Source organism: Globicephala melas, chromosome 16 (assembly GCF_963455315.2).
Source record: "Globicephala melas chromosome 16, mGloMel1.2, whole genome shotgun sequence".
Classification (NCBI taxonomy): Eukaryota; Metazoa; Chordata; class Mammalia; order Artiodactyla; family Delphinidae; genus Globicephala; species Globicephala melas.
The window spans coordinates 63,891,483-63,906,648 of NC_083329.1; the positions used below are offsets into that span (position 1 = coordinate 63,891,483).

Consider the following 15,166-nt stretch of genomic DNA (forward strand, 5'->3'; position numbering starts at 1 on the left):
TTCGGTTGTTTTTTTACTTTTCTTGAAATAATAAAGCATAACATGCTGAAAATGTTGCCTTTTTTTCTTCCATCTTCAATATTAAAATGGCTACACAAAAATTCACCAATTTTGATGTCTTTTTTTAAATGCACGCTGATACGACAGCTGTCACATACAGTCTAACAAAATTGTTTTGAATGAAGTTAAAGACAACTAAGTGCTACTAGAGCCATCTTATGGAAAAAACCGAACAAACCTTTTGGCCAGCCCAATATTTGGAGAGCAGTAAGACTTCTAGGTTCTATAGTATTTGTCTCTATTTAAAAAAATTGTTATTACTAATCTAAGAATTAGATTACATTAAGATAAGATCCAATAAGGAAGAGTTTTTGTTATAGGTTGGTTCTGTTTGTGCATCTCTCTCTGCACATGTATCAGATATATGGTGTGGAAAGGCCTTGGTGAAGCACTGATCTTTTCAGTTACATGTACACAAAGACATCATTATTATCTTTGGTTATATACAGTAACACATTTATGGATCCAGGGGAAGGGTCCAGTGAGTGGGAGAGGTTGAAGAGCAAAGATATGCTTATTTTATGGAACTAGACCAGTGGGAGTTGAGAAAGGGTTGGAGGAGAATGGGGGTAGACTCTCAGGGGAAGAAGTTGGGAGGGAACATGGGCCCTACCCTGAGATTCTGATTTCCCTTAGAGGTTGGAGGCATAGGTATAGGAAAAAGAACAATCATCTTTCCTAGAATCACTGAGAGTGAGAGGAGTCTTAAAAGGACTGATTCTGGATAAAAGAGACACCATGAAAATGTGTCCTCATTCATTCATTCATTCTTTCACTCATTCATCTATCCATCCATAGTCCATTCATAGAATCAAGCAGTCAACTAAAAACAAAACAATTATCTGCCCTTATATCTAAAATAATAAATAGAGAAACTAAAGTAAAAGTAATGCATTCTAATTCTTTTTTTGTTTTAGTTTCAATGAGTATCGTAGGGAATATCAAAATATTTTCTAGAGGCAGATTCTTATATTCTCTTAGCCTGCAAGTATAGGAAACTTTGAAAGAAAATAGGTAACAGTTAAATGGAAAGTTTTGTGCATTGATAGTAACACACATTCCTGTAGACTCTAAGTTTATTTTTAATAGGCTAAGTTATATATAGGATAGATGTGTTTCTTACTGTTTATCTCCGTGAGCCTTCAGTAAATACTTGCTGGGTGATTATTGACTGTGAACAAGTTAATACAAATCTGTGGGCTTAGTGATTTGGATAATAGTCTTCGCGGCGGATATGTTACTTTGGATATGTTATGAAATTCCACATATGGTCATTTGATATATATATGTATTCTTATGCAAAAATCTCACTGCATCGACTTTTAAGATTAATGTTCATGTCTTAAAGAATGACTTGCAATTTTTTTCTTATTTTGTCTTGCTCAAATATCAATGCCTTCTCAGATTTGTCATTTTATAATAACGATGCCAATTTATATTAGTTTTTTTTCTGTACAGGAAAATAAATTGCCCCAAACTTTCTTCTCCAAATCAAAACCCTCAAACAATTCCCCAGACAAATAGAGACATAGCACCTGTAGAGACGTAGCACCTGTCTTCCAAATTCCTACCTGATTCCTCATCTGAGTTGTCATTAACAATAGGCAAAATAATGGACTCTGGCTGTCTGAGTGCTATGAGTTCATGGAAGTCAAAGCACTTGCTTACTGTAAGATATGTCTCACCAACTCAGCCATTCTTTTTCACTTAAGACTCCTGATCAAATGCAAAGTCACCTTGGCTGGTTATTATTTCAGTCATGAACATACTAGCGTAGATTAATTTGTCAGAGGACCTAAGCCCAGAAGCATGACCTCAGAGAACAGTTGGGGAATATCTTGTTTCTCTGTAGGTGGACTTGGCACCCTGGTCCTCTGAGGGCTACAACTGATAGCAGGAGGAGGTGCTTGAATACTAATCTCATGTACACTATGATTTTCATTAGTGCTTTCCTTTAGAAAGTATTTTTCTTTATTAGTAAGTGTCTTTTTGTTTTTGTGCCCAGGCAGTCATGTCAGCTGAAACACCAATCACACTGAATGTCGATCCTCAGGATCTGCAGGTCCAGACATTCACCGTAGAGAAGCTGCTGGAGCCTCTCATAATCCAGGTATTAATACCATGGAAATTACAACATGTAGTAACTGAAAAAGAACTAAAAAACATAGGAAAAATAGATAATGAACTAAGGAAAGATTTGATTTTTGTAGAATGAATATGTTATCTAAAATTGTCCTTCAGAATGTTTTTAAAGTGTACAAAAGTATGTATTTAGTAATAGTAATGATAAAATTCTGAAAGTTCCTCCCCAGATTCTCTTTTAAAAGCAACAGAAGTAATAATATGCGTATGAAATTTTCAAAGTAACTTTATGTAAATTATCTTGTTTGATAGTCATGAAAACTGAGTGAGGCAGGCAGCATGATTAAAACCATCCTTGTTACATAGATGAGGAAACAGCCTAGAGAATTTCAGTAACTTGTCCCAAAGCACATGGTGGCTCATTTGTCAAATAGGAAATTATTTTTGAAATACCAAAATGTATGAGAGAAGCAGATATTTAAGGCATTCTGTGATAAAGTCTTTCATAAAGTAAATAATTCCTTGATAATATGCATAATGATTCTCTGACTTATTTATTATGTAAGCCCAGAGTTTATTCATTGGCTTTTCTTAAAGCAGAGCTTGAAGAAACTTATACTATAACATAGATTTAAATTTCTTGTTTTTAACCCAAAATTTGCGAGGAAACCCCCCTTTAGGCCACCTTACGTCATACGTCCTAAGACAAACTGTCCCTTTTTCTAAGGCCTTGAGGTACTCAAGGGTTTCTTAAGTGAGAATCAATAGTGACCTTACCTCTGATAATTTAAAAATCTGCTTGTATTCTTTGTGAGGTGGATGGTGGGGAGGGGAGTAGCTCTGAGAATAGGCTTTGTACACCTTTTTACTTAGCACAGTCGGTATCTCCTACTGGAAAGACAATTCAAAACAAGTGCCTCACTGATGATGAACTTTGGCATCTAAAAGGCACTAATATCTGGTATGAACTTGATATTAGATGATTCTGAGACTCCACTGAAGTCCCTATCTTAGCCACCCACAGAATGGTCTCATGTTAAAAAGAAACAAATGAACATGTTCATTGTTTTTCTAATAGAGTTCACTAAAAAAATAGGAAAAGCAAAACAAAACAAAACAAAAACCCAATGAAAAACCAGAAAATAAAAAAATACAATTTTAACAGTAAGAGGTAAACATTAATATTGTGATGCATGTACTTCCAGTACAGTAAAATTATGGGTGATTTTTGTTATCTTCTTAGTACTTTATAATATTAAAGAATGAGATATATCTTAAATATATAAAGCATATATATATGTACAAGGTGGAGATGGTACTGTATATATAGCTTTTATCTCATTATAGCTTTTATCTCATTCTTCTATTTAAAATGATATTTTAATAATTTCCTCATTCTTTGTAAGAATGAGATTTAACAAAACTGCTGTTTAATTATCCTTTATATGGCTGCACCATAGTTTTTTAAAGTAGCCTCTCGTTTTTGGACATTTAGGTTGTTTCAGTTTATTACCATTATAAATAATGCTCTTCTGAACATCTTCGTACATAAATTTTTGTCATCCGTTCAAATTGTTTCCTTAGAATTAGTTACTAAATGTAAAAGTAAGTGGCCAAGATAAGAGAATTCTTATGCTTTTTCATATATATTACCAAGTGTTTTGGAGAAGGTTTTTTTTTGTTTGTTTGTTTTAATTAAATTTTTTTTCTTATTACTCATTACTCATCCATTTTATACACATCAGTGTATACATGTTAATCCCAATCTCCCAATTCATCACACTAAAACCCCACACCCCTTGCCGCTATCCCGCCTTGGTGTCCATGTGTTTTTTCTCTACTTCCGTGTCTCAATTTCTGCTCTGAAAACCGGTTCATCTGTACCATTTTCTAGGTTCCACATATATGCGTTAATATATGGTATTTGTTTTTGTCTTTCTGATTGTATGACAGTCTCTAGATGCATCCACGTCTCTACAAATGACCCAATTTCGTTCCTTTTTATGGCTGAGTAATATTCCATTGTATATATGTACCACATCTTCTTTATCCATTTGTCTGTCAATGGGCATTTAGGTTGCTTCCATGTTCTGGCTATTGTAAATAGTGCTGCAATGAACATTGCGGTACATGACTCTTTTTGAATTATGGTTTTCTCAGGGTATATGCCCAGTAGTGGGATTGCTGGATCATATGGTAATTCTATTTTTAGTTCTTTAAGGAACCTCCATACCGTTCTCCATAGTGGCTGTATCAATTTACATTCTCACCAACAGTGCAAGAGGGTTCCCTTTTCTCCACACCCTCTCCAGCATTTGTTGTTTGTAGATTTTCTGATGATGCCCATTCTGACTGGTGTGAGATGATAGCTCATTGTAGTTTTGATTTGCATTTCTCTAATGATTAATGATGTTGAGCATTCTTTCATGTGTTTGTTGGCAGTCTGTATGGCTTCTTTGGAGAAATGCGTATTTAGGTCTTCTGCCCATTTTTGGATTGGGTTGTTTTTTTAATATTGAGCTGCATGAGCTGTTTATATATTTTGGAGATTAACCCTTTGTCCGATGATTCATTTGCAAATATTTTCTCCCATTATGAGGGTTTTCTTTTCGTCTTGTTTATGGTTTCCTTTGCTGTGCAAAAGCTTTGAAGTTTCATTAGGTCCCATTTGTTTATTTTTGTTTTTATTTCTATTATTCTAGGAGGTGGATCAAAAAAGATCTTGCTGTGATTTATGTCAGAGTGTTCTGCCTACGTTTTCCTCTAAGAGTTTTATAGTGTCCAGTCTTACACTTAGGTCTCTAATCCATTTTGTTTATTTTTGTGTATGGTGTTAGGGAGTGTTCTAATTTCATTCTTTTACATGTAGCTGTCCAGTTTCCCCAGCACCACTTATTGAAGAGACTATCTTTTCTCCATTGTATATCCTTGCCTCCTTTGTCATAGATTAGTTGACCATATGTATGTGGGTTTACCTCTGGGCTTTCTATCCTGTTCCATTGATCTATAGTTCTGTTTTTGTGCCAGTACCATATTTTCTTGATTACTGTTGCTTTGTAGTAGAGTCTGAAGACAGGGAGTCTGATTCCTCCAGTGATGTTTTTTTCTCTCCAGACTGCTTTGGCTATTCGGGATCTTTTGTGTCTCCATACAAATTTTAAGATTTTTTTGTTCTAGTTTCATAAAAAGTGCCATTGGTAATTTGATAGGGATTGCATTGAATCTGTAGATTGCTTTGGGTAGTATAGTCATTTTCACAATATTGATTCTTCCAATCCAAGAACATGGTATATCTCTCCATCTGTTGGTATCATCTTTAATTTCTTTCATCAGTGTCTTATAGTTTTCTGCATGAAGGTCTTTTGTCTCCCTAGGTAGGTTTATTCCTAGGTATTTTATTCTTTTTGTTGCAATGGTAAATGGCAGTGTTTCCTTAATTTCTCTTTCAGATTTTTCATCATCAGTGTATAGGAATGCAAGAGATTTCTGTGCATTAATTTAGTATCCTGCAACTTTACCAAATTCATTGATTAGCTCTAGTAGTTTTCTGGTGGCATCTTTAGGATTCTCTATGTATAGTATCATGTCACCTGTAAACAGTGACAGTTTTACTTCTTCTTTTCCAATTTATATTCCTTTTATTTCTTTTTCTTCTCTGATTGCCGTGCCTAGGGCTTCCAAAACTATGTTGATTAATAGTGGTGAGAGTGGACATCCTTGCCTTGTTCCTGATCTTAGAGGAAATGCTTTCAGTTTTTCACCATTGAGAATGATGTTTGCTGTGGGTTTGTCATATATGGCCTTTATTATGTTGAAGTAGGTTCCCTCTATGCCCACTTTCTGGAGAGTTTTTATCATAAATGGGTGTTGAATTTTGTCAAAAGCTTTTTCTGCATCTATTGAGATGATCATATGTTTTTTCTTCTTCAGTTTGTTAATATGGTGTATCACATTGATTGATTTGCATATATTGAAGAATCCTTGCATCTCTGGGATAAATCTCACTTGATCATGGTGTATGATCCTTTTAATGTGTTGTTGGATTCTGTTTGCTAGTATTTTGTTGAGAATTTTTGCACCTATATTCATCAGTGATATTGGTCTGTAATTTTCTTTTATTGTACTATCTTTGTCTGGTTTTGGTATCAGGGTGATGGTGGCCTCATAGAATGAGTTTGGGGTTTTCCTTCCTCTGCAATTTTTTGGAAGAGTTTGGAGAAGGCATTAAACGAGTTCTCACAATTTATTCCAGATTTTGTTCCAGTGCAATTACTGGGGGTGGGGTGGGGAAATGACCTTCATTTTGGAGATGGCTGGTAAAGGCAAGTACATTAATGCCACTGCATAACCCTTATTTGTACTATAACTATGGAACATTAGAGCTGGACTTAAGACTTGTTAATCACAAAGGCTGCTGACATATTTCTTAGGAACAGAGAAAGTATCATTATGGAGAAACTACTTTTTATATTCTAAATGAAATCAATAGGTATTTTGCTTTATTCAAGTACCTTGATACAGCAGTCAATAGAGAGTGTTCTCGGTAAATTCACGTTAAAGAGTATGCTGTTCACAATATAGGTGTATTTTTCTGGCATGTTTAAAAACTATTTAATCTATAAATATTTATTGAATCCACCTAGAAAATTAAAAGGGTGAAAATTACCTGAAGGGTGAAGATAACCTTGATTAGAAGAAATTTAACTCTTTTGAAAAGTGTGATTATGCTAATTTTAGAGGGCTTTTAATGTGATGCCTGGTTTCAGACTTTTCATGATCTGCAAGTAAATGAGTCAGGGGAAGAGAAATTAGTACTTATTGTATGCCAGATAGTTCTCAGTTACATGAAAGTGTAAGTGCTAATTTTATCTTCAAGGAAGTTTGGTATACTACTTCACCAATATCTCAGAAGAAAAGTTTCTAGATCTTAGTAATACTCAAGTAAAATGAAATTAAAAATGTACATAATTTATAGAATATTTGCTATGTTCAGGAACTATCTCATAAAGGAGACTTTTTGTACATCAAAATTATTTGCATACACTCTTGATTTTCATTATAATGGGTTTCTCCTTATAAAAAAACAGCACATTTCAAAGTTATTAATTTAAAATAACTAACCTTTTTGGATTTGATGCATAACCTTCTTGTATCTGTCACTTTGATCATGTATTACCTATTAATACAAGTAAAAAATTCCATTAAATTATATTAAAGTTTTTTTCCTAGAATAGCATCATACTAAATATCTCATCATATTCCTTTTTTTCAGAGAGTGTTTAATTTGAAATAGTTACATGGTTTATTTTAAGCATGTCATATAGTCTTTGATTATAGTGGAAAACATTCCAAAAGAAGTCAATGATCTTTAAGTTCATAATGCCACCAGATAATATTATCAGTTTAGTAACCCCATTAAAAATTTTTCACCTTTCATCATTATTTATCTTCATGTTATATTCCTTTGCTTTCAAGGTTTCACAGAAATTACTTACCATCTCTGTATATAACTCAAAGTCAAAACTATGTTTTAATTTTTGGAGTAATTAGTCATAGATACTGTTATGTCACTCTGACTTCTAAATTCATTTATTCATAAATCTTTATTCTGCTCTTTTTATAGTTACCAGAGTCTTCTCCACCAAACTTGATTTATCTTTAATCTATTTTTTTTTTTCTCTTGGGGACAGGTAAATCACTAGGTCATTTTGCAGGGATGTACAGCCTGGGATATATTTCAATCATTCACTTTCATTTTCTGTGTGTGATAACTTACACAGTTTCATCCCTCTGTAATAAATTCCTCCAATGGATCAGAAATAATTTTTTTCTCAGCAATTACATTTTTATGATTGCAACTGTAGGCATCTGTACTTTATCACTTTCAAGACCCAAGTTTGGCAATGCACTGCAGAAAGTCTATTTATGCAGAATTGCAATGAAAAGAATTTACATCTCTATGTTGTATACTCTCTGAAGGAGATATAAACTGCTTAAATCATGCTACAGTCATTACATAATGGAACTGTCTATAATCTTATTTGCCACAAAATATAATTTGCTATGTGTCAGATTCATGTCGAATGTGAGCTAGAAGAATTAATTTAAAATACTTTAAGATAAGAACAATAACAAGCTCCTTATAATGTTATCTCCTATGAGATAGAAGATCTTTTTTTGGGCAAAGGTTCAAATATATTTTCTGATGTAAATATATCCCATGTTTTCACGTGGTGAATATAGAGTTAGATCAATAGTAATAAACATTAGTCCTCTGGCTCCCACCTCTAACTCTTATAGGACCTCTTAGCCTTTTCAAGGTTTCCACTTCGATAGTGTTTCACATCTATTTCTTGGAGTCCCTTAGGAATGGTTTTTATGTACTCTATAATACTCATTGGGTCAAGTTGAAGAGTATCTGCTCAACTTTTTATCAGTCAGCATAAGCTAGGCTATGCTGTGATAAGACAACTCCCAAATCTCTGAGGCTTAACAAAAGTTCGTTTCCTGCTCAAGCTACATTTTTTCCCCTCATTTCTTAAGGGATGCCTCCCCTTTATTTTATTTTTTAGCATCTTTATTGGAGTATAATTTCTTTACAATGGTGTGTTAGTTTCTGCTGTATAACAAATTAAATCAGCTATATGTATACATATATCCCCCAATCCCCTCCCTCTTGTATCTCCCTCCCACCTTCCCTATCCGACCCCTCTGCGTGGTCACAAAGCACCGAGCTGATCTTCCTGTGCGATGTGGCTGCTTCCGACTAGCTATCTATTTTACATTTGGTAGTGTATATATGTCAATGCTACTTTCTCAGTTCGTCCCAGCTTACCCTTCCCCCTCCCTGTGTCCTCAAGTCCATTCTCTACGTCTGCATCTTTATTCCTGTCTGCATCTTTATTCCTGTCCTGCCCCTAGGTTTGTCAAAACCATTATTTTTGTTGTTTTTTAGATTCCATATATATGTGTTAGGATACAGTATTTGTTTTTTTCTTTCTGACTTACTTCACTCTGTATGACAGACTCTAGGTCCATCCACCTCACTACAAATAATTCAGTTTCATTTCTTTTTATGGCTAATATTCCATTGTATATATGTGCCACATCTTCTTTATCCATTCATCTGTCGATGGACACTTAGGTTGCTTCCATGTCCTGGCCATTGTAAATAGTGCTGCAGTGAACATTGTGGTACTTGTCTCTTTTTGAATTATGGTTTTCTCAGGGTATATGCCCAATAGTGGGATTGTCAAGCTACATTTTTTTTTTTTTTTTTTTGCGGTACGCGGGCCTCTCACTGCTGTGGCCTCTCCCGTTGTGGAGCACAGGCTCCGGACGCGCAGGCTCAGCGGCCATGGCTCATGGGCCCAGCTGCTCTGCGGCACATGGGATCTTCCCGGACCGGGGCACGAACCCATGTCCCCTGCATCGGCAGGCGGACTCTCAACCACTGCGCCACCAGGGAAGCCCCAAGCTACATTTTTAATGTGAGTTGGCTGGGGGTCTCTGCTTTAATACAGGCACTCAGGGACCCAGGCTAATGTAGATTCCATCTCAATATTTATTTCCACTATGGTTACAACAGGGAAAGAGAACATTATGAATCTTGCAAGGGCTCCTAAAATGTCCACCTGGATATGACATATGTCAGTTCCACTCACATTGCTTTTGTCAGAGAAAGTTATGTGGTCAGTGGGGATGCTAGATGTGTGATCTTGCCCTGTGCCCAGGAGAATGGGAATATTTGTGAACAGCCCTATCTTTCCATTGTCTCCTTTTTAAGGGTTCCTTGTTTGTTAACTTTGCATCTAATGACTAGTCACCTTTCCACCCTGATCACAGCTGACTTTATCAGGATGGGCAACTGTCTTATTGACAATTATAGGTTGACAAGAAGCCTGTGAGGCAATCTGTCATGAGAGCTCTGCCTCTGGGGGATGATGGTGAATTGATCCAATTGCCATCCTCTCTTTGGGGAATTGACTTTGGGGAGAGTTATGCAGTTACCTACCGTTAAACAGTTATATCATGTGCAAAGCTGAAAGACACACAGAAAGAAATAGAGACATGGAGGAAAGTTCTATTGGAGCAGCTTTCAAGTTTAGATCCACAAACTCCTGCTGTTGAGGGACAGTAAGATTACCTAGTTACCATGGTTTTAATTGGATCTTTCCAATTTCTAAACCACAAACTAGTCTCAGAATAATACTCTAGCCTCGGTGGGGCCTCACAGTTTCCAGTTCCCTTGAGCATGGGCCGTGGTAGGCCCGATGCCTGTCTTCCTTATGTCATCAGATTCCCTGGCCTCCAATCTCCTCAGTGGCTGAAAGTTCAAAAGAAGTTCTGTTAGTAGCAGCAAGCCAGGGTTCTTATAATTGCCCTCACTTACTTATGCTAGAATGGAGATTTTCCTTCAAAGCTTCTCTGCTGCTCTTCTCTTCATCTCCAATTTTTGGAGTCTCTGAGGTTTGACTCACCAGTGCCCCCAAAGCAGTCTATCCACCATGTTTTTCCATTTTGGCTGGTTGCATCTTATTGATGTGTGGAAGGTAACTGCCAATGATACCCATTTTAAGACTAGAAATGTACATGCCAAGGTCCCAATGCCTCTAAAGCTTCGAATCCTCAAGGTAGCAGAACTGGGCTCCTTCATAAGAGGGGAGAATACCTCTCTTCCTAACTGTGCTTCACTCTGTCATCTGGGTCCCAATGAATCATGTACCTAGAATCACATAAAGTTGCTTATGAGAACAACTCCTTTCGACTTTTCCCCTAATCTCCTTCCTCTCCTTGTCCAGGTGTCTGGATGGAAACTGTTAATCCTTACTCCTCTCAGCGCCATGTCCTTCTTTTCTCCCTGACTCCTATGCAGAACTTCTCTGCCATACTGCACTCTCAGCATAATTTCTTTCTCCTCTCTTTTAGCCAAGGGAAAAAAAAAATAGATGCCTTGATGCCCAAAGGGTTTATTTCTACAGAGAGATCTGATTGACTTCCGGGTAGCAGGGAGAGTACCTGCTTTGGCTTCTTAGCCTCCTAGAATATAATTTCCTTTGTTTCTTTCAGAAAATAATTCAAATTTCATTTGTTTGTGGTTGATTTCTGTCATTTTTATAGGTCATTTTGAATGAGCATGATGCCATTTACTTATATTTCTTTGGTTTTATCTCCAAGCTTCTTTTTTTCATCCTTGCTGTTTTTTCTATCAATAGAATTTATGTCAGAATTAATCTTGAAGCTTCCAAGAAAATCTCAAAGACAAGTCTGCACACATATAGTGTTCTTGTAGATTATAATCAAATATTGGAGTTTTGACTATAATCTTAACAAGTAATCTTGAAAGTTAGTAAAGTAAATGCCTTTTAACTACTTATATGTCCAAGGCTTAATAAGTATGAAGATGTTATTTTTACAGTAGGATGAAGAAATAAACTTAATTCTGCCTCTCTAATGCTTTAAAGTTTAAGGTGATTCAGTATAGTTGATTCTAATAAAGTGAATTATTCAATTTCTGCATTCCTTTACTGCTAGAAAACTGCTCCCATGGGAAAGTTGTTAAGCTATAGTATTCCTTGAGAAACAAATAGTTGAGAAAAAGGAAGCCACTTCTTAAATTAAAATAAAGATAAGAAAATCTGGTAGCTATTTGATTAAAATAGCACAAGTCCCATGGGAGTGTGTATGGTGAACATACAAGGGATGCCCCCACCACCAGAACGTGATAGCTTTGAACTTAGCTATGGGCAGATGTCAGTCGCGGAACATGCTTCACCTCTTCTTAGCTTGCTTCCTAGGCCTTTTATTCTATCAGACTCGTTTTTTTTTTTTTTTTAACTTACTCCAATGTTGTTGCCCTGTTGTTCTGGGTTCTCTGATCACCTCTGATCCACTTCACTTCTGTGAATACTTTTTTTTCCAACCTTTTCCTCCACAGATTCAGATTGATCCCACAGATATCCACTTCTAGGTTAGCTGTGGAATTAGATCTTTCATTTATTAACTGATTCTGCAGGCAGAATCAGGCTTGATTTGTGACCCAAGGTATGATCTACCCTGGAGAATGTTTCATGAGCACTTGAGAAGAAAGTGTATTCTGTTGTTTTTGGATGGAATATCCTATTAATATCAATTAAGTCCATCTTGTTTAATGTATCATTTAAAGCTGTGTTTCCTTAGTTATTTTCATTTTGGATGATCTGTCCATTGGTGAAAGTGGGGTGTTAAAGTCCCCTACTATGATTTTGTTACTGTCTATTTCCCCTTTTATGGCTGTTAGCATTTGCCTTATGTATTGAGGTGCTCCTATGTTGGGTTCATAGATATTTACAATTGTTATATCTTCTTCTTGGATTGACCCCTTGATCATTATGTAGTGCCATTTTTTGTCTCCTGTAATAGTCTTTATTTTAAAGTCTATTTTTTCTGATACGAGAATTGCTACTCCAGCTTTCTTTTGGTGGGAGCATTTAATCCATTTACATTTAAGGTAAATATCGATATGTATGTTCCTATTACCATTTTCTTAATTGTTTTGGGTTTGTTATTGTAGGTCTTTTCCTTCTCTTGTGTTTCCTGCCTAGAGAAGGTCCTTTAGCATTTGCTGTAAAGCTGGTTTGGTGGTGCTGAATTCTCTCAGCTTTTGCTTGTCTGTAAAGGTTTTAATTGCTCCATCAAATCTGAATGAGATCCTTGCTGGGTAGAGTAATCTTGGTTGTAGGTTTTTCTCCTTCATCACTTTAAATATGTCCTGCCACTCCCTTCTGGCTTGCAGAGTTTCTGCTGAAAGATCAGCTGTTAACCTTATGGAGATTCCCTTGTGTGTTTTTTGTTGTTTTTCCTTTGCTGCTTTTAATATATTTTTTTAAATTTAATTTTTGATAGTTTGATTATTATGTGTCTTAGCGTGTTTCTCCTTGGATTTATCCTGTATGGGACTCTCTGCGCTTCCTGGACTTGATTGACTATATCCTTTCCCATATTAGGGAAGTTTTCAACTATAATCTCTTCAAATATTTTCTTAGTCCCCCCTTTTTTTTTTCTATTCTTCTTCTGGGACCCCTGTAATTCGAATGTCGATGCGTTTAATGTTGTTCCAGAGGTCTCTGAGACTGTCCTCAATTCTTTTCATTCTTTTCTCTTTATTCTTCTCTGCAGTAGTTATTTCCACTATTTTATCTTCCAGGTAACTTATCCATTCTTCTGCCACAGTTATTCTGCTATTGATTGTTTCTAGAGTATTTTTAATTTTATTTATTGTGTTGTTCATCATTGTTTGTTTGCTGTTTAGTTCTTTTTGGTCCTTGTTAAACGTTTCTTGTATTTTCTCCATTTGATAACCTAGATTTTGTATCCTGTTTACTATTGTTACTCTGAATTCTTATTTAGGTAGACTGCCTATTTCCTCTTCAGTTTTTTGGTCTGGTGGGTTTTTACCTTGCTCCTTCTTCTACTGTGTAATTCTATGTCTTCTCATTTTGTTTAACTTACCGTGTTTGGGGTCTCTTTTTTGCAGGCTGCATGTTCGTAGTTCCCGTTGTTTTTGGTGTCTGCCTGCAGTGGGTAAGGTTTGTTCAGTGGCTTGTGTATGCTTCCTGGTGGAGGGGACTCGTGCTTGTGTTCTGGTGGATGAAGCTGGATCTTGTCTTTCTTTTGGGCAGTGCCTCATCTGGTGTTGTGTTTTGGGGTGTCTGTGACCTTAGTATGATTTTAGGCAGCCTCTCTGCTAATGGGTGGGGTTCTGTTCCTCTTTTGCTAGTTGTTTTGCATAGGATGTCCAGCACTGTAGCTTGCTGGTCGTTGAGTGGTGCTGGGTCTTAGCGTTGAGATGGAGATCTCTGGGAGAGCTTTCGCTGTTTGATATTACATGGGGCCAGGAGGTCTCTGCTGGACCAATGTCCTGAACTTGGCTTTCCCATCTCAGAGGCTCAGGCCTGACAGCAGGCTGGAGCACCAAGACCCTGTCAACCACATGGCTCAGAAGAAAAGGGAGAAAAGAAAGAAAGAAAGAAAAAAATAATATAAAATAAAGTTATTAAAATAAAAAATATTAAAAATTAAAAAATTAAAGAGTAATAAAAGAAAGAAAGAAAGAAGAGAGCAACCAAACCTATGAACAAATCCACCAATGATAACAAGCGCTAAAAACTATACTGAAAACAAAAAAAACAAAAAACGGACAGAACCCAGGACAAATGGTAAAAGCAAAGCTATACAGACAAAATCACAGAAAGAAGCATACCTATAGATACTCACAAAAAGAGAAAAAGGAAAAGGGCAACTAAATCAATAAACAAATCTACCAATGATAATAAGCTCTAAATACTAAACGTAGATAAAGATAAAACCAAAAACAAAGTAGATGCAGAAAGCAAACCCCAAGTTTACAGTTGCTCCCAAGGTCCACCGCCTCAAATTTGGGATGATTCCTTGTCTATTCAGGTATTCCAGACATGCAAGCTACATCAAGTTGATTGTGGAGATTTAATCCGCTGCTTCTGAGGCTGGTGGGAGAAATTTCCCTTTCTCTTCTTTGTTCGCACAGCTCCTGGGGTTCAGCTTTGGATTTGGCCCAGCCTCTGCATGTAGGGTGCCTGAGGGCATCTGTTCCCTGCCTTTTGGGAAGTCTGAGGTCTTCTGCCAGCGTTCAGTAGGTGTTCTGTAGGAGTTGTTCCACATGTGGATGTATTTTTGGGGAGGAAGGTGATCTCCGCGTCTTATTCTTTCACCATCTTGAAGGTCCCCCAGCAACAAAGCTTTTAAAGAGACAATATAAAGAACCTGGAGAGGAGGATAAGAGAGAGGGAGTAGCCCAGATGACCTTTGGGTTTCTGCCTTAGGCTAGAGGTGTCAGTGCCTGAGGTAAGAAACAGATGAAAGAAAGGCAGGTTGGTGGAAGAAGGTTTCCACTTTGGGTATGCTGTGTGAAGTGTCTATTGCCTATTAAATTGAATATTAACTCTTTCCTTGACTTTCAGCACTTTTTGTATTTAAGCTACCACCTACTTCCTAGACTGATTTGTGA

General features: G+C 36.5%; 1 protein-coding gene across 2 annotated transcripts in view; it reads left to right on the forward strand.

The window, feature by feature from the left end:
• CTNNA3 (catenin alpha 3) overlaps positions 1 to 15,166 on the forward strand; it is a 1,571,950-nt gene that overhangs the window by 14,551 nt on the left and 1,542,233 nt on the right. For both annotated transcript variants that reach the window (XM_030862371.2, XM_060286489.1), the window contains exon 2: positions 2,066 to 2,170. In XM_030862371.2, the coding sequence (XP_030718231.1) occupies positions 2,072 to 2,170 (99 nt within the window). In that variant the 5' untranslated portion in view covers positions 2,066 to 2,071. The remainder of the gene's footprint in view (positions 1 to 2,065; positions 2,171 to 15,166) is intronic.